Raw genomic sequence first — 22,444 nt, forward strand, 5'->3', positions numbered from 1 at the left:
TCAAATCAGGAAGAATTACCCTACCTGGGTTGAAAGTGTGAAGATTTCATCTTGGTACACTTTTTCTCATTGAGAATACATAATGTATCATTTATCAGTAATGTACATGATAATCTTTCAGTTGCATGACTAACATTCAGGGAATTGGTTTCAATGTATGTATGCAGAAGAAATGTTTTTTTTATGGAAATGTTTATTAAAAATCTATGAAAAGTTTTATCAGTCAAGAATTTTTTCTCATTCTTGTTTCATTACATTCAAGAACAAAGAGGAGAACTTTAAATTTTCCTGAGTATTTAAAAGAATAAAATGCTTATGTTAGATTAATTTTGAGCAGCGCATTTTTAAAAAGTGACCATATTTTTCATCTCCAAGTGACTTTTTCCAACATTCTCAATAGAGCCAAAATTTTGAACAGCACATGAAGTATAAAAGAAAAATAAACTGGATATTGTGAAAATTCTTTTCTTCCATGGTAAAAGTCCAAACACGAGTGTGTTTCCTCTAACTGACAAAAATGTCAATTAAAGCCATGGTTTTAACCATTGTCTTGATGATTCACAACAGTTTCTGATACCTTAGTTATTATTACATAGAAAGTTACCATCATGTTGTTTCTTGTGGATCACATGGAGTGTTTCGCTGGTGGAAGAAAAAGGATTCATTGCTGTATTTGAACTGATTCTCTAGGTTTATCTTCATATAGGTATGTCTAATATTTTAAGCAAATCCTCATGTAAAAATATTCTCCTCTAAAACCATTTTGTGGTTGATCATATTTGGTTTTCATTTTACAGTTAGGCCAGTCAAATAAAATGACTGATTGTTATCAGGTACCTCTCTTGCTAGGATTTTTTTTGGAGCTTGAAAATGAAGGTCGTTCATATCCTCTGCTCACTCATTGTCTTTTGTCTTTGTTTTTGGATTTAGGCACTTGAGCAGGCTGGCGTTTTCTTCCACAACAACATCTACACACAAAGTAATAGAGTCCAAAGAGGAGCACGGTAGGAATTGAAACTAGCACTAATATAACATCCACCATGAACAACTGGCACCAGTCGAGGTCCAGAGATGCAGGCTTTAAATGCCCAGCTCCCTTATGCCTCATCACGTATTCCGTCCAGAAAACAGCTCTTTGGAGTGGATGCTCAGGTTGGTCCATTGCTCTATTGGATAAGGCCTTCATATTGTTCCTGTACCTGGAAATAATTTATACATACTTCAGTTATTGACACATTATGTCACAAAATCAAGAAATTTGTGGAGGTATTTAATATGCCTGGATCCATAGGCAGATCACGGGGGCTCATGCCCCCCCCAGACCCTTAAGAAATATGCAAGATTGCTAATAAGGTCCCACTATCATTGCGTTCGTTTTATATTACGAGGTATCCTTGTGCCCCTCCCAGAACAAAATCCTGGATACGGCCTTGCTTGTGCGCCCCCCAGAAAGAAATCCTGGATCCGCCTCTACCTGGATCCAATAGCTTAAAGTGTAATATCATGGGGTTTTATTAGAAATTTGATAAGTATTAATTTTTTTAGAAACACATGTTTATCTCTTGTAACTGGTTTTCTATCTCTTGCATATGGGGTGGAAATAAATTGTGTCATGAAATTTTAACCCTGGTTAGCCGATGCTAGAAGGAACCAAAATTACTAAAGATGCTTATGTCGAGAACACATTATTTTTAAACTACAGAAACTTTGAGCCAAGCACTATGATTGGCTGTGGGTTTTGTCCTGTGGCCGGATGCCTTGGCTACATCGCAATCTTGAGCAGGCAAAGCATTTCAAGTCATTAGTTGTCCACAGCATTCAGAAACTGCAGAAACTTGCGGCCAAACGGATTGGTTAATTCAAGGTTTCTGTAGTTTGAAAATGGTGTGTTTTGGACCTAAAAATCACTACTAATTTTGGGTACTATGTACTGGCATCAGATACCCAGGTTTAAAATTTTGTGACTTAATTTTTTTCCACTCTGAACATCTCTTCTTTTTAATGTAAGCTAAAGTTTATGAAATATAGTAAAACAAATACATTGAGAGTATATATAGAAAACAGTGAACCATGCAAGTCCTATGACCAAGGTGAAGAGGTAACACAGAGTCTGGAAACCACTGGAAATGATGCCATAACATCATCAAGTTATTAGCAAAAGGGTTAAGGCCATAAATTATTTTGCTCATAATTGTTGAAAAAGTTGGTTACAGATCAAAATATTGGGAAAATGCAAGTACTTTTATTTTTAAGCCAGCATCACAATCAATGATACTGAAAATTTTGTGGAAGAGCCCATTAAATAAGAAATTTGTGGACCTTCTAATCACTGAATCGATTTTTAATAAGGGTAACTCAACATAAAGTAATATATAGAGTTTTTTCTCACAATTTTCTGTTTAAATTATGCAGTATAAAAATTGACAAAAAAAAAACAATTCTAATACATCCCTACCCAAGCTGCCATAGGTACCAGCACACTCCATATGCCGCAGTGAGTGGCGTTTCAAAAAGTCATCTCAGTCATGTGTAATTTGACTCTTATTCTAGGGATACATATTTCATTCTTGGAAAACATATTTATTGTTGAGAGAGTTGAGGAAAGCATTATCAAAGCAATGGAGAGGTGATTTAAAAGAATATATATCCCATGCATCTTGTATATGAAATGAGGCTACCATATTTGGAGACTATGGAGACTTGCATTGTGTTTTATCCTCTAGTGGTTATGTAACCACTGGAGGTCAAATATGTCACCACACATATGTAAAATTCACTCTCACAAATAGGCCTGCCAGGTTTCACTGTTGCATTGCATTTTGGTTGTTCAGTTGACGATATTTTTTGATGTAATGCACAAAACAAAACGAACGTAATGATTGTTGTATTAAAAATCTTGTCCGTTTTTTGTCTGCAGCTCGGATACTAATATGTACATGAAGCAAATTTCTGCGGGTGTGCCCAGCAGAGGTTTAACTCTTCATATTTTGATGAATAAAATTCAGATCAACTTTTTAAATTAGATAGTTGGAACAAGCTTGGGCATGGCTGGCATTCAGAGGAATTGAAGATATAGCAGCAGAGAAGTCAAGGGTGCAAATATTCAAAATGTGGTGACACGGAAGAATCATGAAGATCCAATGGATTCGCTACGTTAGTGATGAGGAAGGGTAATTAAGGGTGGAAAAAAAGAGAGCTTACCTATTTATATTATTTACTTTCTTCATTACATTACATACTTTCATTCTTAGGTAGTCTGAACATCCTAAATAGAGGTGTGAGAAGCAGCAGAACTGCATAATGTGCAAAGAACTTTATGCACCACATTAGGAGACATGATTATTTTTACAGTATTTTACTGATTAAGGTAGGTTTCCATGGAGTACTAAAGAAGTGATCTGGGAGCCTCCCTTTCCTTGCAGCACTACCTTCTTCAATTCACTGTAAGGCCTACTCCCTTTCAATCTATCTAAAAATCCTATTCTTTTCCTTCCCCTCCCTTGTTTCCCTAACATTCTACCCTCTAACTCCATTTTCAACATTCCCTGCCCACCAAGTACTCGATCCATCCATACATTCTGTCTCTTCCGTATCTCATCTAAAAGCTGCCTCTCCTCGCCAATCATATCCAGCACTTCGTCGTTCCTTTTCCTCTCCGTCCATTTCACCTCCTCCATTCTTCTCCATACCCACATCTCGAGTGCCTCCAATCTTCTCTCGTCGGCCTTCCTCAATTTCCACGTTTCCGCACCGTAGAGCGCTACACTCCAGATCAAACTCTTTACTAACCTTTTCTTTAATCTATTACATAACGATCCTCTCAGAAGCTCCTTTCTGTACATGAACGCCTACTTTGCTAGTGCAATTCTCTTCCTAATGTCCTTACTACTGTATCCGTTTTCCTCTAACGTACTGCCTAAATAACTGCCAAACTGCTCAACCTGCTCAAGTTTTTCACCACCCATGTTTATCTTAAGTCTAACATTCCTCGCTCATGATGCTTTACAAAACTGCATAACCCTTGTTTTCTTGTGATTAATCCTCATCCCATACTCCTCGCAACGCTCGTATAACGCATCCACTAGAGCCTGCAGCCAGCGCTGACTGGCTAATCAATGCCCGATCATCCACGAATCTCACTGATTTGAAAATCATTCCTCCCACTTTTATCCCAGCTTCTAACTCATCCCACGCTTCCCTTACCATCTCTTCAGCGTACACGTTAAAGAGCAGCGGCGATAGAGGACATCCTTGCCTCACACCTCGGCCAATGCTTGCCCACCCAGATTCTCCGTCCTCTACCCTCACTTGCGCAGTCTGGGCCATATACAGATTACGAATCAGTCGTCTATCCCTCCAATCTACTCCTATTTTCTTGAGAATATCCAATAACTTTACCCAGTTCACTCTATCAAATGCTTTTTCAAAATCCACAAAGCAGGCATACACGTCCTGGTCATATTCTATGTTCCTCTCGACGAGGGACCTCATTACTGCTATTGCATCACGAGTTGACTTCCCTTTTCTGAAACCAAACTGATCTTCGCCCAAATACTTGTTTGCCCTCGCCTCCATTCGTCTGTTCAATATCCTCAGTACCAATTTCGCCGCGTGCTAATAGTCCTGTAATCTCCACATTCCACAGCTTTCTTCTTTTTCGGTAGTGGAATTAAAACCATCTTCACAAAATCCTCCGGCCAACATCCCTCCTCATAGATCCTGCGTACTAGTTCGAAAAATCTTTTCTTACCTTCCTTCCCTAGATTCTTCAGAAGCTCACACGGGATATTGTCCACGCCTACTGCTTTCCTGGCCTTCATATCACGAAGTGATTACTCTATTTCCGAATCTAATATCCCCGGCCCAAGATTATCTTACTCCACTTTCATGATCTAGAGTCAATCTCTCCGGTCTGTTCCTTCCTTCATAGAGATCCTCCACGTATTATTTCCATCTACTCTGTACCTCTGTGGAAAATAATGGTAGACCATAGGATGGAGAGAATAGTGAGAAGGACTTGAATGGAATATATGGAAAGGGTGGTGAAGGATATGAAATAAGAGTCATAGGTTAGTGGCAATAGATAGGCTTATTTGCTAGCCTTGGTGGCCATGTGGTAAACCCCTCTCCTGCCTAACTGAAGGTCATGAGTTCGAGTCCTGTCTGAGAAGGTTGCCCCTATTCTGGGCATGGATTATCAGTTTTCATGGGGCCAAGGGGAGCCTAACTTAATGGTAATTTGTCTGAAAAAAGTATATAATGTCATAAAGGCTACACAGTGAAAACAAAAACATCAAAAGTTTAAATTAATTTTAGTCTTAAATAGTGCTTTAATGGCTGTTTTCAGAGACTAATTTAAACAAATTTCCAAGGGAAAGCCCTGGGGACTCCCCTGTTTCATGGGGTAATCCATAGTCCCAAAACCCATAGCAGGGTTATTGGATCCCCCAACATAAACGTCTAAACTCCATCCAAGGCGTGGATGTTTATGAATGAATATTGTTAGCATTTTACAAACCTTATGAAAAAAATAGTACAGTGCTGCTTTCATTGGCATGTAAATAAATAAAGTAAATCATTGGAGAACTGATTGGATAGCTGTGAAAGTAATCCTACGATAGATGGACCAGTGATCATAATTATGATACCGAACCTTACAAGAAACCTCTATAATTTTCCTTACTTTGCATCGCCCAAGACTTCCTTCATTGCTTTCAGAAGTTTCTCCTTGGACAGTTCAGCAAAAGGCACTTGCATTCCAACTCCCAGTTTGACTACTTTCTGCATATTCATCTCTTGATCTCCAAAAATAGGAATACCAATCACTGGAACTCCCCTTGCCACAGCCTCTTGGAAGCTCAGCAGGCCTCCATGGGTGATGAATAACTTCATATTTGGATGAGCTGCAAGGATAAAATTTCATTTCCATGAAACCCTAATCAGTCACTGAACAAGAAAATCCATGTATACACACAATTGAAAACTATGTACGTATAACTAATAACTTCAGGCTTTACTTTGTGAAACCTCTCCATATTGGAAGTAAGGAAATAAAACTTTGTAAGGTTCACTGTTATTTAATTATGGGCACGACCTGGGTTTCATAACTTGGTGACATCGTCAGGTGACTGATCTTGCATGCATCATACATTTATACACAAAGTACACAAGTGACAGTGAGGACATCTATCGGAAATGAAAAGGACTGGTTGAAAGGGCGGGGGTGAGGGTTAAACACAGAATGGAATAAGGAGAGGGGGGGTAAGGGGCAGGGGCGGATCCAGGATTTCTTTCTGGGAGGGGCACAAGCAAGGCCGTATCCAGAATTTTGCTCAGGGGGGGGCACAAGGATACCTTGTTATACAAAACGAACGAAATGATAATGGGACCGTATTTAAAATCTAGCATATTTTTAAGGGTCTGGGGGGGGCACGTGCCCCCGTGCCCCCCCCCTGGATCCGCCTATGGTAAGGGGGAAAGGGCCAGCCTTGATTTGGGACGAGGGTTTTTCCTGTGAGGATAGGTATCTGACCAGCCAGGGGAGGGCGGGGTTAAAGTGGGTGAGGAGACGAGAGCTGAAGAAGGTGGCGGTGTTGGGGAAGAAAGAGAGGATTAGCGGGGTACATTGAGTTATCTAAATCACAATAGTCTATAGAAGGTCGTTGAGTCCGGCTGTGGAAGGTGCTGGTATGGGTTAATGATTTCCCCAAAGGATATGGGTCACTGGGGGAATTTTGGAAAAAGCACTGCATAGTATTCGTTCTTGGAAATTTTAAGCCCTCCCCTGGCTGGTCAGATACCTATCCTCACAGGAAAAACCCTCGTCCCAAATCAAGGCTGCCCCTTTCCCCCTTACCCCTACTAGTATTTTATTAACAAAACCCAATTTATGATTAGCATGATCTGTTATTTCCAGAATATGCTTCTTCCGCAGTAAAATATAGTTGACCCGAGGTAAGAGATGTAAGATTAGGCTTCATAATCCACCACAAATACTTGTTGCAAGCCTCGAAGATGTAGTCATTGAAGTAAATGACTCTCTAAAGGAAGGATATACCACTCACAGGATGCTTTTCAGAAAAATAATTTTTTATAGAAAAGAAGATAGTAAATTTTAGGTGATTTTACAAAGTTTTTAGGGGATATGAATGTCTGGGAGCAAGTCGCTTCAAAGGATTGCCTGTCCAGGTTTGATCATGAATCAAGGAGAAAATATAGCATAGCTTGTTTTATATTCAATCTCTTTAAACATCATAGCCCTCTGTATTTAAAGGATCTTTTTCTCTCCAGTAGCAAAATCACTAATGTTGTTACAAGACAAGACCCCTGTTTTTTGTATGCCCCACAGTTCCGCACAGCTACAGTTCAGAAGTCATTTACTGTTGTTGCCTCAAAGCTGTGGAACGATTCGCTGAGACATGTAGAAGACAGTGCATCACCGGAAATATTTAAGAAACGGATTGTCACCCACCTACTTTCTTGCTACCCATGAACACTGTTAGAAGTAGTAATCTAGTTCTTGTTTCATTTGTTAAGCTAAATTTCCTTTTTTAAGGTTGTGTTATTTATTTCTTGGAAAGTTTAATGTTCGTTTTTCTGTTAGAAAAAGAAATTATTCTTTTCCAGTTTTACTAGGTTAATTCCAGTTTACTATGTTATTTGTACTGCTCACCACTTTAACAATTTCTATTTTCCAAAGGAGTTAAAACTCCAGGAGCAATAAATGAGTTAATTATTAAATTATTATCATTAGCTGGAAAAGTTATGATCGTTGGCTGTAGAAAGGGGTTGCCATTGATAAGAGGGGTAATTTACAAGGATGTTGTAGAAATATAGAGTTCCAGGAAAAGGAGAACACTTATGGAGTTGGCCCCTGGCTCTTTGGGTATGATTCACAATGCATCGTTACATACTTCACAGCAAACTCTTATTTGAGTGAACTCTGATATCTGGGGCCTTAGGCATTTATAGGATATCATCACCAACCAACTAAATAGGTATGTAGTACTTTTCTTACATAATCATGAAGTTTTTCAGCATTCCCACATTAAAAATTTACCACTTGATCACAAAATTTTGGTCAAATTTTCCATCCCAAGGAGTGACTCTTGTAGAAAAGCAGAAACATAAACAATAACCCTCCTATTCCCTAAATTATAGTACTCAGTGAAAGATAGTAAATTGTATATTAAATTACCTAAGAGGTCACTTTGAGGCAACCACTTTTCTAGTCTCACGTTAGGAGGTTGTCCAGGGATGGGAGTGTCAGCCTCGTATTTCATGAGCACTCTTTGTCTCAGCTCCGAGAATGCACTCATTAATGCACTTTGTAATGCCGGGGAGAAAGTTGAACTTTTCAGGTTCGAGCCCATGCTAAAGTATATTACTCCATCCTTAGCATCATCCATGAATTTCTGCAGGTCCTGTGAAATACAAATAGGCATGCGTCATCAGGAATATTTTGACTTTTAGGAAGTTTTTCAACAATTATCTTTGCATGACTTTCAGCATTTGTGGTATTATTAAGTATTCTCAATCTCTTGATATTAATTACACAATCATTATTTTGAATTTAGGTCAGGTGCCATAAAAAAAACTATTCTCCACCAATGTTTTGGAATTATGTAAATACATTCGTCATCATGCCTGTAAATACAGGAAACCAGAGGCTAAAGTCAGACCAGTGGCTTAACTATGAGGGGTAGACCCCCCATAAAGCCCCAGAGATTAAAAAAATATTTAAAGATATTATATTGTTTTGACATGTAATAACTGCATCTACTTTAAGTTAAATTTTATGTGCCAAAATTATTAAAAGTGTACCTATGTGTTTCCAGGCATGCCATTTTTCAAAATTTTGTCGTTTCACCCCCCACACCCACCCACCATCCTGGCCCAACCCCTCCCCAAAGCATATTCCTAGTTAACTGAATCAGGCACAATTAGAATTTAAGGGTCAAATGAAAACGTAATCACCATAACATACTTGTAAAATGAACTATATATGTAGGTATATACCTTTGAAATCCACAGTAATGATAAAATGGTGTTGCTCCATGTAATATCTCATCTTATTCGCATAAAAAGAGTTGATCCTTTTAGTAATATATGCCAATGGAATACCCTACAAGTATGTTAATTGTATTGTATGACCTAAGCTCTATTCATTGGATATGTCATTTCAATATAAAATACGAAACGCACAGATTGTAATTGGCTCTGAGCACAACATGTGCTTAGAAGTTACATCTAAAGCAGTGGTGTCATGGTACTGGAACTTGCCAAAATTCCATACCGGCACTGGTTAATAAAAGACATAATAGTCAAATAACACTTTTATCAATTTTGGTACTTCAAAATTTCTTATACAAACATTCGTAACCAAAACAAAACATTTAATAATAATTAATGTATTACATATACATAAAAATAATTTAATAAATTATTATATATTAAAATAATAAATTTATTAAATAATTACTTGTAATAAAAAAATTTACAAAGTAATATTTCACTTCTAAAGAAAGTTAAGGGAAGTGCTTTCCGGTGCTGCTAATTTTGCCATGACGTCACTGATCCATAGGAAATCAATGTACATGGGATAATGAATGTGAGTCTTGATTAAGACTCGTTCACACTTTCACTACTTGGCATTTGTTCATCTTTCATTATGACAGAACAAATTTTCCCTAATTAAACTCAGGGGACACATTATAGGTTCCCACTGGCCAAGACTGAGTTTTAAATACGACAAAATTATGCATTTACCAGTTAATTTGTTTAAAATGTTTTTGTAATTTGTTTTTGCTGAAACCCATTCGTATTTTGCCATTGATAGTAAAAATTGATGAATAAAGTTTTCAAAAGATTAAATAAGGAAACGCACCACCAAGAAAACTCATGAGCTTGATGTTGAAAAATATATCTGAAATTAATTGATTGAGGTGGAGGATGGTGATGGTGAAGGGATGGGGATCTTTACATTGAATTAAATGAACCATCAAAATAATTCTCCATTTTGAAAATTTAAAATTTGTTGATTTCCAAGTATATAGTTATTATTCTGTAGAATATATGACTCAAGAATCGACTTGACATATTTTACGAATAAAGCCGTTAACGGCTTCATACCTTTGGCAATGGATTTGGAGACTTCACGTGTATACCTCCCACTTCAATCATATTTGGAGTCAATGGCCTGGGGTAGTTATAGGTGAAGTGATTGTTGAGGAGGATAATGCTGTTCCTCTTGAGTGTCTCTGTGAGAGGAGAAATTTCTTTGAAGTGCTTCTTTGCCACTTTTTCTTCAGCTGGAATGATGAAGTACTTCATGTAGATACTTGACCCCAAGTAGCTGACAAAGTTCATGCTCCTTTCGAGAAATGTCATTTGGTCTGAGAAGGAGAAGAACGCGTTGGGAACAAAAGAAGGGAGTGCTATGTTCCCAAACATCATATCTGTTGTGGGGAATGCCCCAGCAGGTGACATGGTCACCACGGGAACATCATATATCTCAGCGTAAGGGTAAAAGCACTCGGAGAAGAAATGACTGATTAGCATCAAATCGAACTTCTTTCCATATTTTTTTGGGTCCATGAGCTCCTTCATTTCGGGGAGTGAGAGCACATCCTCACATACACTAACAGTCACATCCAAAAGTTTTACGTGCATATCCAGGACTTTCACCACAGAAATTTTGCCAAAAGCTTTAAAATGTGGAGCTACAGCCCTGGATACATCGATATGAGTGTAGTTGGCAGGAGGATTCTTGATAGGATGTGGTGTGACGATAGTCAGATGGTGTCCACGGGCAGCTAGTTCCTTGGTGAGGGCACTGAAGACATTGTTGTGACTAGTAGCAGACAGGGGGAACATTCCCAGAATATTGGCTGACTGGGTATTTTCAACTTGCAGCATTACTACACCAAGTATGACCAGGATCAGGAGGCCTGTGTTGGATGTCATTCTGTTAGCCATAGCTCTGAAAAGAAATTTTCCTTCTATGAGTGCATGAGGGCTAGCAAAATTATTGTGCTGCACATTCTGGGACACATCAAAAAGCAGAACTCTTTGCCCCAAAGAAGCAGCTGTCCCAGTAATTTGGAGCTTTGCATGAATATTAATACTGTGACATTGGAATGGAACAAAGTAGACTGATTCAATTAATAATTGTTCCATTATCTATTAGTAAACTATTATTGGTAATATGATAACATTTTAAAAATGTATTTGCTGAAATTCTGTGGGCCGATATCATAACATGAATCATAATGCATCCTGCCTCTGAAAATTAAAATGGCATTATCAGTACAGAGTATAAGTATTTTGTAGGCAATGAAATTTAACTATCTTTTGTCTAGACCACAAGCATTAAACATGATATTTTGGTGGCAGGGAGACTAAGTCTATTTGCAAGTGGTGACTATCCTGCCATCTCCTTCATTCTCTCAAAGTGAACATGTGATGATGGGGTGAAGGCAATTAGTTTGAGATTCATCCGCAGTTGCAAAACTATGAATTTTTCTCATTTATATGTACATACTGAGTACACTAATTTTTTTCTTTACAGAGGTTTGTTTGCATATTTGAGAGTAGAGTTCATTTCAGAATAGACCAAAATCATATGAAGAATACACATGTAGTTTATGTGGTCAGTTTATTACCTTGGGTCACCTCATATTTAAAGGGGTATTTTTTGGAGTGTCGAAAGCTTCATGTGAGATTCGCACTGGGGACCTCGAAGTCAGAAAGCAAGAACTCATATTGTTGAGAAATCTGAAAAACTTGAGAGATTTTAATGCTAAGCTGCTTGCCACCACCTAAGATTTGAACAACATACTGCTGGGTGCTTAGATGTCTTTGAGGGCTTCAGCCTTCCCCGAATTTTTTTTTCTTTCTGGCATTCATCAGCTGAAGAGACCACAAGGCCAGGGGCATATATCCTCTGACACCCAATTCTTCAATAAAGTTGAGTTTCATGATGCTTGCCTATAACTAGCAAAGGCAGGGACAAATCTAGGGGAAGTCACAGGGGTCATGACCCTCCCCCAATTTTATAAAAAATTTCTAATTTTCATTAGTTTTTTAATCCTTGTTAGGTAGTGGTGTAGCCAAGGAGGGTCCAAGGGGTCCGAAACATAAAAGTACAAATATTTTCCTTCATAAAAGTAAACAAAATATTGAAATATGAATTTACAAAATGTTTCTTTAACAAATGTAGTTTTTTATATTTTGAAAAGTGTTAAAATTAGTTTTAATACCGTCTACTTAGTACCCTCTTTCAAGAAATTTTCTCTCCTGGTCTTGGACCCTCCCCCCCACTAGGGATGCTGACTTACAAAAAATATTTAGGGGGCCCAAACCGTGGGTGATCTTGCCCCGGGAAATTTTATTAGTCGCGAGTTTTAAGTTTTTTAAGCATTAATAGGAGAGTCATATGGTCGACATTAGAACCCTGATAACTCGAATCTGGATATTCCGGGGAAAATCGACAAGCGTGGCACATTTTTTCATCACACCCATAACGAATTTTTGGGGAGGCTTGGGCCCCCTCAGGCCCCATGGAGTCGGCGGCACTGCCCCCCACCGTACAAGTCCCTAAGGTGAGAGAAGTTTGAGTTGTATTTATTGTATAACGTAGGACTATGCTACTGCATTAGTACCTCATCAGTACTTTTTATTAACCTTTATCTCGTTTTAACACTAGAATGCCGAAGGGTGTCATTTTGACACCCTACGCGAACATTTTTTTCAAAGCTGGCCTTTAAATATTGTTGTAGAATGAAATATTTTGTGACTTTTAATCATTTTTAAGGCTCAATAAGACGCCAGTGTTAGGGATACCCCCTCTCTTTTTTCCGGCCTAAAAAATTAAATTTGCCTTGAATGCCGGAGGGTGTCATTTTGACACCCAGTATATTTTATCATTTCTTCATTCGGTTTAGGTGCTTCGTGGGATGCAGTTTGATTAGTATGTAGTGGTAGGATGTAGCTAGTATATTACCTTCATGATTGTTTATGTTTTACATACTTTCAATAAATATCAGCTGTTAATCGTTTTTTCGAAAATTTATTAGCTCATGAGATAAGTATATTCCTCTCTATTTGCGAATGATTTACCTTGAAACCAGCCAAATTTTACCGCGACGACACTTATTTTTTTATGCACTACGCACGACGACACACAAAAAACATTATTTTTATTAAAATATTAAGGAACCAAAAACAAATATTACAATGAAGATGACGCTAGCGACTATGAAAAAAATAATCTGCCACATAACACGGCTTTAAGAACATGGGTGTCATAATGACACCCTCCCGGCATTCTTGGGGTATGCCAATTTCCCGGCACTCTAGTGTCAAAGAGCCGGAAGAGCGTCACCATCCATTTGCGGTCATGCAATTTCGGATCCCCGATCCTTCGCTATGGAGAGCCCCTTCATGAGCCCCAGATGAGAGCCCCCAATCACAGTCGGATTTATTTGGGAGGCACGTCCCCCCCAGGCGCTTAAAAAGTAGAAAAGATTTTTAATGCGGCTATCATTACGTTCGTTTTATTCTGTGTATTATGTAGTCTCAATCGCTTAGTTTAATATATTAATTCATTAACTCAATTGTTTCAGGCTTAACTTTGTGAAAATTCATTGTAAACAATAAAAAGTTATGGTACCTACTTTTATTGTTTATATTAATTCATGTTAAAATAAAGAGAATATTTTCTACAGTAATTATTGTATTTTGTTTTTAATCTCAAAAATGAGAAGAATCGTAAGACGCTTGTGTCCCCACATAAAAAAAGTCCTGGATCCGCCCCTGCCCCCAATCACCCTAGACATCAATCAATCAGTCAGTGATCGAAAGTGGGTTTTACTGTGTGGTTTTATCGATAAATATGTGACGAGAGTGTATAATCATACCGTGATTTGCAGCAAATCGCGGCGATATCTCCCAAGTTTTCAGCTGGCGGTGACTCAGCGTATGGAACTCCCGATAGATGAGGTTATCGACCTTTTCGTCACCATGAGCATCTCCTATTCAAACACATTTCTTCTTCCCCAACGCATTATCGAAAGACGTCGGCGAGACGGCTATAACTTCATCGCGAATGCTTGTTCTTCTCCCGTGAGGACACGTTCAAGGAGCATTACGTAAATATCTTAGGCGGCCACGATTCGGAATGGAAGAAGCCACAAACCCGTGCAGCACAAACGGTCGCTGACTAGCATACGGGGCGTGTATTACACGTGCTATATCTTGGGTAAAAACTGTTATTACCAGCTTAAAAATTGAGTAAACCTCGTGTAAAAATGGTGTTATGTTCGCGACACGCGACGGCAAGCCGGATAATGCATGTACATTGTACATGCATTATCCGGTTTGTCGCGACACGTGTATGCCCAGCAAAGAAAAACTGATTTCCATCAGACACTGCAAGAGGTACGCTGTAAGGCTTTCTTTTTTTGAGTGCATTCCATATACTACGGCGGAGAACGGACTTACAGCGAGTGCTTAACGTTGGGAAACGGATTCTAAGAGAGCCTCAGAGAAAAAAATATATACAAATCTTGTCCTGATTTGATAAATAATAACTGCATCAATAAAAGATACAGTGTCCGGCGTGATACGGTGGAAATCTTTGATATTCAGCTTATCAAAACCATTTGTCTGTTTCCACAGCTTTTATTTACACCGTCCATGGTTTCGGCAACTTATGGCACCTTGATAATGGCACAAGTTGCCGAAACCATGGTCGGTGTAAATAAAAGTGTGTGGAAACAGGCAAGTGGTTTTAATAATCCGAATAACTGCATCTGCTTAAAGCTGAATTTTAAGTTCCAAAGTGATGTCAAATGCATTTCAGGCGTTTTTTTTTTCAAAAAATTTCCTGAGCTCCCCATTTCCTCGTTGGGTAGCCTTTCCAAAGCATATTCCTAGTTACGCCACTGAGGTACGCTACCAGTTACAACACCGAGCCATCTTATTTCAATTATCCAATGCTTTGGAAAATGTCCGTCGCGGAATATAGGTAACTTCATCAAATTTATTTTTGAGATTATTGACGTACTTCAGCGGTGTTATTTATATATTCCAAGAAATCTGTCTTCTCTTTCGGGTTTCTCGTATTTCGGGAAGATAATGCATGTATTAGAACATAATCGATCTACTCCATTTCTGTCTAAACTCTTTTTTTCTTACTCTTAAAGTACTGCTGTTGGTTGGGACTACTATCGGTAGTGGTATGTGTATCCGAGAATGGTACGAATAGGTCACCGATTATGGGGCTGTTAAAAATTTAATCCATCAAAGTAAGAAGGGCTTTGATTCCGCCATTCAAAAATTCCGTGAAGTGGATAGTCCCGCGCTAAACTCCATCGCATTAATAAGAGCCCTGAAGGAAAGTTAACTACAGTAACCTCTAATTTGAGTGAATAACGTAACGACTCTCAATTACTTTCATCGAGATTTTAACTATTTTTTAATGGTGAATATTAGGTATGGCGAAGTTGGACGGGGTTGGTGTACTGAGGCATACTTTATGTTGGACACGGCCGAGTCGTTTTTGGTTCCCTTCCAAGCTTTGTTCTTCTCTTGGCGACCTTCATTTTTCCTTCTTGCGACGCACAACGATAGTCGACGGATTGCATAAAGTTTCCATTAGCTACCTACGTAGCACCTGGATAAGTGGAACATTTCGTAACGTTACGTTTTGTGTCGAACTTTTAATAACTAAATAAAATTTCTACTCCCATTTAACGAGTTCATTACGACCACGAAATAACACCTGCTGGATTAAACAGGTCCTAAAAAATTAACGCCAGGTATTTACGAACTCTTAGTTATACATTCCTTGGGAAATACTAAAAATGGGGTATTTGTGAAGCTTTGAGCTGGGAAGTGTAATTTTATAGGTTGGGTGATACATTGATCACAATATGGGCTTGTTTTCAACAGAACTATTCTCTCTACGTTTAAAGAAAAATGTCATTGGCGAATTATGTTCGTCGCTATGAAAACCCACGATAATGTGACTCGCGTTGCTATATTTCTGATCGCCACGTTGAAGGGGATAGCCCATCACGGGCTATTGTTCACGCGGAAGTTTACGTCTTTCACACTGATTTGCAATTATCTTGTGAACTAATTAAATTCTCAGAAGACTTCGGGAGCTTTTAAGGGTATAGCAACTTGAACTCAATTTTTATACACAGCAAGGGAGAAATTCGCCATGAAAAAATCATTTGGCTTTACCGCGATTCGAACCCGGATATCCCGATTGACGTTCTGCTATGCTACCAGTTGCAAGATCAAGCCATTTTATTCCTAGGCGAATCTCAGACTGTGTTTACCGTACATTGTGTTAACTTCTCAAGTCCACTCCGTAGCCCAGAAGATTGTGGAAGTGCTTACTAAGCCACTGTCGGAGAAATAAACCATATTTAGTCACTTTTCACCGACGGACATATGCATTTGACAGCACTGCATAAAACAAGAAACGTTGTTTTTTCATGCAGTGCTATAACTTACTTTCTTATTTTACGCACAAATTTTCCGAATTAATTCGTATTCATTACGATATAAATTACTCGATACAAATTTACTTGTGTAATGAAGTGCTATAGTTACTTTTTCATTTTACGTCAAATTTCCGTTGTAAAAACAAATTAATTGGGCAAAATTTTATTTCCCCATCATTTCCTTATCCGGCGGACATAAAGGTACAAAAAGAGATCCTAAGACAAGTGAAAGCATTAGCTTCACAGTATTGGTATTTTTCCATAAGCAACTACAGTAAATTTTTAATTGAACTAAACTTTATGCACGTAATTACTTTATGGAATTATCTGTGAATGAATATAAATGTGCTGAGCGTGGTGGTCTCGTGGGTAGATGGCTTGATTGCTGATCGAGTGGTCTCGGTTCGAATCGCGAGTGAAGCCTTTGGACACAGCCAAACTATAACTTGAAATGCGAGGTAAATGTTTCAGAGAAAGGTATTGGCCCCTTACACTGAATGTGTTAAGTTAAAACGCCTGTGACCTTGTCTGAGTTGATCTCTAACCTAACCTGACCGAACCAACCTTCGGGTTCAATCACCGAACGTTGAGTTAAGCCGTAAATGTGTTTGAAAAAAAGGAATCCACCGCGAAGAAATGACGATTTCGCATCGCAGCAAAGAACTCAAGAGAGTAGTCTCAGTAGCGATGTTGTCTCGTAATTTCCTTTTCGTGGCTTTCGAACGCCGTGGACAGTCGTCGAAAACGCTTGCATTTCAGGATGGCAATTTGGATAATGGCATAACTTTGGAAGACGATAATTGGCGAAGGAAACGGAGGAATTTTGGGTGGGCCAAGCACACATTGGGATTGTTACCGTGGGGTTGAGTGGAGAGAAGCTAACGGTCCAAAAGTGATGCTTAGATGAAAGAAGTGGGGGACTTTTTAGAAAGGTAGTTCTCCGATTGCTATACGTTGTCTTGCATGGGATTTCGGCTGCCTTCGGGTATTTTAAACATGAATTTATGCATTATGTCCAAAGCTTTTGTGCGTAAAGGCTTCCATAAAATTCTCTTAAGGTAAATGCATTGATGTATCTCAAAATCTTATGCATATATTTTTGTGGGGATTATGAATTATTACTATTTATTCTTTAATAGAGCCTAAAGGCCTGTTTACACGATGCATTAAGGGGGCACCCTAGCGTTTGAATTTCCCAATTTAGCGGCTTACGAAGCCCTCTGGCCGCAGCGCCGGAACATGGAGACGGAAGCCGTAGCGCCTCGAGGGAGAGAAAGAGGGGGGGAAGGCAACTCCCCTCCCAACTTCGCCCGCGACGACTCCTAGAAATTTGATACTCATGATAAAGTAGATACGGGTCGCTGGAACAGGGATCGCTGGAACAATTAAAAATAGCAGAAGCAAATTTCTGGTTCCTCTCTCATGCGCTGAAAAAATTAGGCCTGTGAATGCGTAGGTCCTTTTGAGTTTACACTTTTTCCGAAATTGTTGGCGATGATATCTTCATTATGTAAACAGGCATTTCGTCAACATCACGTCGCCCACCTCGGTGGCGGCTGGGTAATGCCCTCGCCTATGAAACAGGAAATCGCGGGTTCGAGTCCCGCATGGGTAGGTTTCCCCTATCCAGGGCTCGGTTTTCGTGTAAATAATTGGTAAATTTTTTGATTACTCAAAATAAAATGGCTCAATTTGAGCTGTATTTGGTAGTTTGGGAATTAAAAAAAATTAAAAAATAAAATTTCAGCATTGAATTGTGGTTTATGATGTTATTTTAAAGGAATGTGGAGTCTTTTAACGCAATGAAGATATCATCGCTCGCAGTTTTCGAAACGGAAGGGAAAAACGGGTAGCAAACGAAAAATGGAGAGGTTTCTCATTGATATATATTTACGTGAAATATATTCAACTAACAAAATTAATTATTAATAAAATGTAACAATATATGTGAGCTAGTTTGCTTGAAAATCACACTTGGATGCGAAAAGCAATGGTTACTTGGGTTACAGCTAGAAGTATTTTTATATTAACACCGACGAAAAGAAGCAATAAAATAGAACGTGATGAAAAAAATTCTGTGGGAGAGCCGAAATCTGCATTTCAAGACAAAAGTAGTAGTTAATTAATAGTTGAACTTTGTGTCATCATTTTTTCTGGTATAACACTCATCAGAAATCACCTAGCAAGCATTTTAAATTTTGAAAATGCAATGGAAAACATGATGAAGAAATTATGTATGAGCCATTATAAATTAACAAAAGTATTTAAATCATAAGAAAACATCAAAAATAAGTTCACCAGCTCCACTACTAGTTTTCATTTGCATTCAAGGGAAAAGTTGACCCAGTGATCATCACTGAATCGAGTCACGTACGAGTTAATGTCTGTTTGTATGAATGATTTTTATGAGCCAGAACAGAAGATGTACGAATGCATTAACTAAATTAGAACAGGTTCTATTTTCCATACATGCATTCGTACAAGTTGGGTGGTTACTCGGTGCATTTTCGTGTTCATTCATGCGTTCATGTAGACATCGTACTCGTACGGGTTAATGTACCGTGTAAACAGGCCTTTTCGAGGAATCCTTGGAGTGCTATAATCGAAGTGAAAGCTTTGATTGATTCATCTCTTCCTGAGATTAAAGTGAAGTTTGTGAACGAATTTTATCCTATTGAATAATCTGTGAATAAATGCAAATGCGTTTGAAAAAAACTGAATCCACCGCGATGAAATTTCAATTTCGAATCGCAGTTAAGAACGGAGAGAGAAGTATCAGTTGCGACGTTTTCTCGTCGTTTCCTCTTTCATGCCTTTCGAATACCTTGGGTCAGGGGCGCAGCTAGGAATTAAGGCTGGGGGGGGGGGGGGTTTAGTTGCAACTAATACCGGGGTGTGTGGGGGTATGGAATACCCACCAGGATAAGCGGTAGGTGCGAGATTAATAAATGGCGGAATTTTAAAATAAATGGTTCAAAATGGTGAGTTTTACGGCTTTCTGAGGGATATTATATTAATATTTACACTATTCTATTAGTAATATCAATCCAAATAAGTAAAATGGAATAAACTTAAAAACTTCTTTGAGCTCTGGGGGGGGGGGGGGGGTTTAATCCCCCAAAACCCCGCTGCTGCGCCACTGCCATGGGTAGCCGTCGAAAACGCCTCCATTTTTTATCTTTCAACACATTGATTTGTATTTATTGAATTGCCAACTTTCTCATTAAAAATTTCTACTAATTAAAATATTTTATCAACTTTACTTGTCTTTACCCATTAGAGCATCAAGTTAATTTTATAAAACAATTCTCTTTCTCCACTCACATAGTTTTTATGTTTTTACATTTGAGGGTAAGCTTGCATCATTAGTCACCTTCAGAGGTGCCATTGTGTGTTTATATTTATTTATTGCCTCGGCCAATAAATCTTTTAATGGATATTTGCTTACAATATGCTTGTATTTGTCGTTAAATAAAATGAATTAAATTTTATAATTAAATATACAATACTAAAATAAAAATTTATTTTTAAAATATAAGAACAGCCATAATTAGATTAGGAACGAGAAATGTCCATTGTGCATGGCGTCCGATAAATCGGACGGTCAATTTTTAGTGTTCATAGCAGATAGAAATAAAAAGAAAAAATTTGAAAACGTAGGAATGAAAAATGAGATAGAAATTATCGACATAAGGTATTGAGAAAAATGCTTCAGTAAAATGTTTTTTCTTTTCGCGTGTGTGTGACTGAAAATTCTTTCAATGCCATGTCTCACAGAAAAGCTTCTTAACACGATAAATTCAAGAATGCAACTAAAATACTATCACAGCGATGAAGACAGACTGCCATTTGAACGTAATATAGCATCACAGAGTCAGCTTGAGCCCAGAAAAAAATAAAATACTCGCGACCGATACATCGGACGATACGCTTTAATGGGTTAAACCATAGAGTAAGCATATTATATATACTTACTCTACTCTAGAGTAAGTATATTATATATACTTACTCTATGATATTACTAATAGAATAGTGTAAGGTTTATTATATACTTACTCTATGGTCAAACAAATTATCTCGTGAATTCGTAAAGGTGCGTTTACACTGTGTAACATATTATATAACATGTTATATGCAACAAGTTACTCGAACATTTGTTTTGCAGGGGTAGATCCAGGATTTCTTTCTTGGGGGGGGGGGGGCACTAGCAAGGACGTGTCCAGGATTTTGTTATAGGGGGGGACACAAGGATACCTCGTAATACAAAACGAACGCAATGATAATTGGACTTTATTAAAATCTTCCATATTTTTTAAGGTTCTGGGGGGGGGGGCACGTGCCCCCGTACCCCCCCTAGATCCGCCTATGTTGTTTTGTGTAACATTTGTTTTATAACAAGAGTCCAGCGGGGACCAAAATGCACAAATAACATGTTACTGATTCGGTCGCAGTCCACCCGTCAACTGGCTATCCCCACCATGTGCCTCACCTCTTTTCTGTAACATGTTACACATTTTCCCAATTCGTGCGGGAAACCAAAAACTTGTTATATAACATAAATATTTTTCGTAAAACATGTTATATGTAACTTGTTTATATAACATGTTACACAAGGTAAACGCACCTTAAGATGTGAAGTATAGTCGACTGAATGGTAGTTATCGCCGCCGGTTTTCAATTTATGGTACTTCAGCGGCAGCGGCACTCTTTTGTCCTCGGGAACGTCGCGTGTGGAAAGTGGAAAGTGTGACCTGTTTGCATAAAGTTATTCCAGGTTATTTTTGGTCTAAATGTAGGCGTGAGAAACTGCTGTGGCAATAGGTATTTCTTTCCAACGTGAAGATGAATGTTCCGAGAAACGAATCACACGTCATTATCGTGAAAATTTTCAAGATATCCTTTTCTAATTGTACCTCATCAAGTGACAGCCAAAAAAATCGTCCCTGAGCTGTGTATTTTGGAAATCACGTTTGAAAATGTACGTTTTATACAAATTCTGATGACGACTTACGTCTAAGGAATTCTAAAATGCTGACTGTTGCCGAAATATATGCGTTGATTCGTCAAAATACTGTTGTAATCTTCGTTAATAATATGTAGGCAGGTCACCATGTGACTTCTATTCGACTATACTAGAATTATTATCCAATTAATAATGTAATCGATGTCATATCACAGTTGTCACTGGAAATAACGTTACGGTTGGCTGATTTTTACTTAAAAATGTAAGATTTGGACCTTCCACATTTTATGTGCACTGTACACACATTCCACATTGTGCAGTCACTTTCAAATGTTTTAGGGCAAAATTTGTGGCACCACTTCTGCTTCTAGAGAAATTTTAGTTTCTCTTGCTCTCTTTGTTTATCTTGGTCGCTCACCGGAGATATTTGTTTGCCCATGAAGATAAATTCATGGAGACGGAGATGTTACTTGCAAATTAATCATTGTTTCGATTTATGTAGGATTTAATGATTATTTCGTATGAATTTACTGAGTACTTGACCCAGTTCTCACTGTTGATTTATATCATCCCTATAATAATAATTCTGCTGCGAGCAGTTGCGGTGGACTAGTGGAGTAAACGTGCGATCGAGATGGTGGTGATTGTGAGGTCGAGTTCTCGACGGAGATAAAATTCGGCCGTGAACTTTGCTTCGGGGCAGAATCTGTGGTTTGCGGATTGCCAATACTGATATTTCGTTTTCAACTCGCCCATCGGAAAATCATATCTTTCAATAAATCGGCAATATATTTGGTCTTCATGAAGCTAAGCTTGGACGTTGACAGTAGCAGAGAAGTCAAGAGTGTAAGTAATCGAAATGTGGTTCTACCTAAGAATGTTGAAGAGACAGTCGATTGACCGTGTGAGTAACCAGGAAGTGCTAAGGAGAGTAGGAGAAAAGAGTAGTCTTCTGAAAACCTTA

At 38.4% G+C, this 22,444-nt stretch overlaps 1 protein-coding gene across 1 annotated transcript in view; it reads right to left on the reverse strand.

Moving 5' to 3' along the window:
• Nucleotides 1-354: 354 nt before the first annotated feature.
• LOC124168016 (UDP-glucosyltransferase 2-like) overlaps nt 355-22,444 on the reverse strand; it is a 28,288-nt gene continuing 6,198 nt past the window's right edge. The window contains exons 2-5 of the mRNA XM_046546097.1: nt 10,132-10,981; nt 8,198-8,423; nt 5,684-5,903; nt 355-1,199 (exon numbers count right to left, since the gene is read on the reverse strand). Of these exons, the coding sequence (XP_046402053.1) occupies nt 899-1,199; nt 5,684-5,903; nt 8,198-8,423; nt 10,132-10,977 (1,593 nt within the window). The 5' untranslated portion in view covers nt 10,978-10,981 and the 3' untranslated portion in view covers nt 355-898. The remainder of the gene's footprint in view (nt 1,200-5,683; nt 5,904-8,197; nt 8,424-10,131; nt 10,982-22,444) is intronic.

This window comes from Ischnura elegans, chromosome 11, assembly GCF_921293095.1.
Source record: "Ischnura elegans chromosome 11, ioIscEleg1.1, whole genome shotgun sequence".
In the NCBI taxonomy this organism is placed as follows: domain Eukaryota; kingdom Metazoa; phylum Arthropoda; class Insecta; order Odonata; family Coenagrionidae; genus Ischnura; species Ischnura elegans.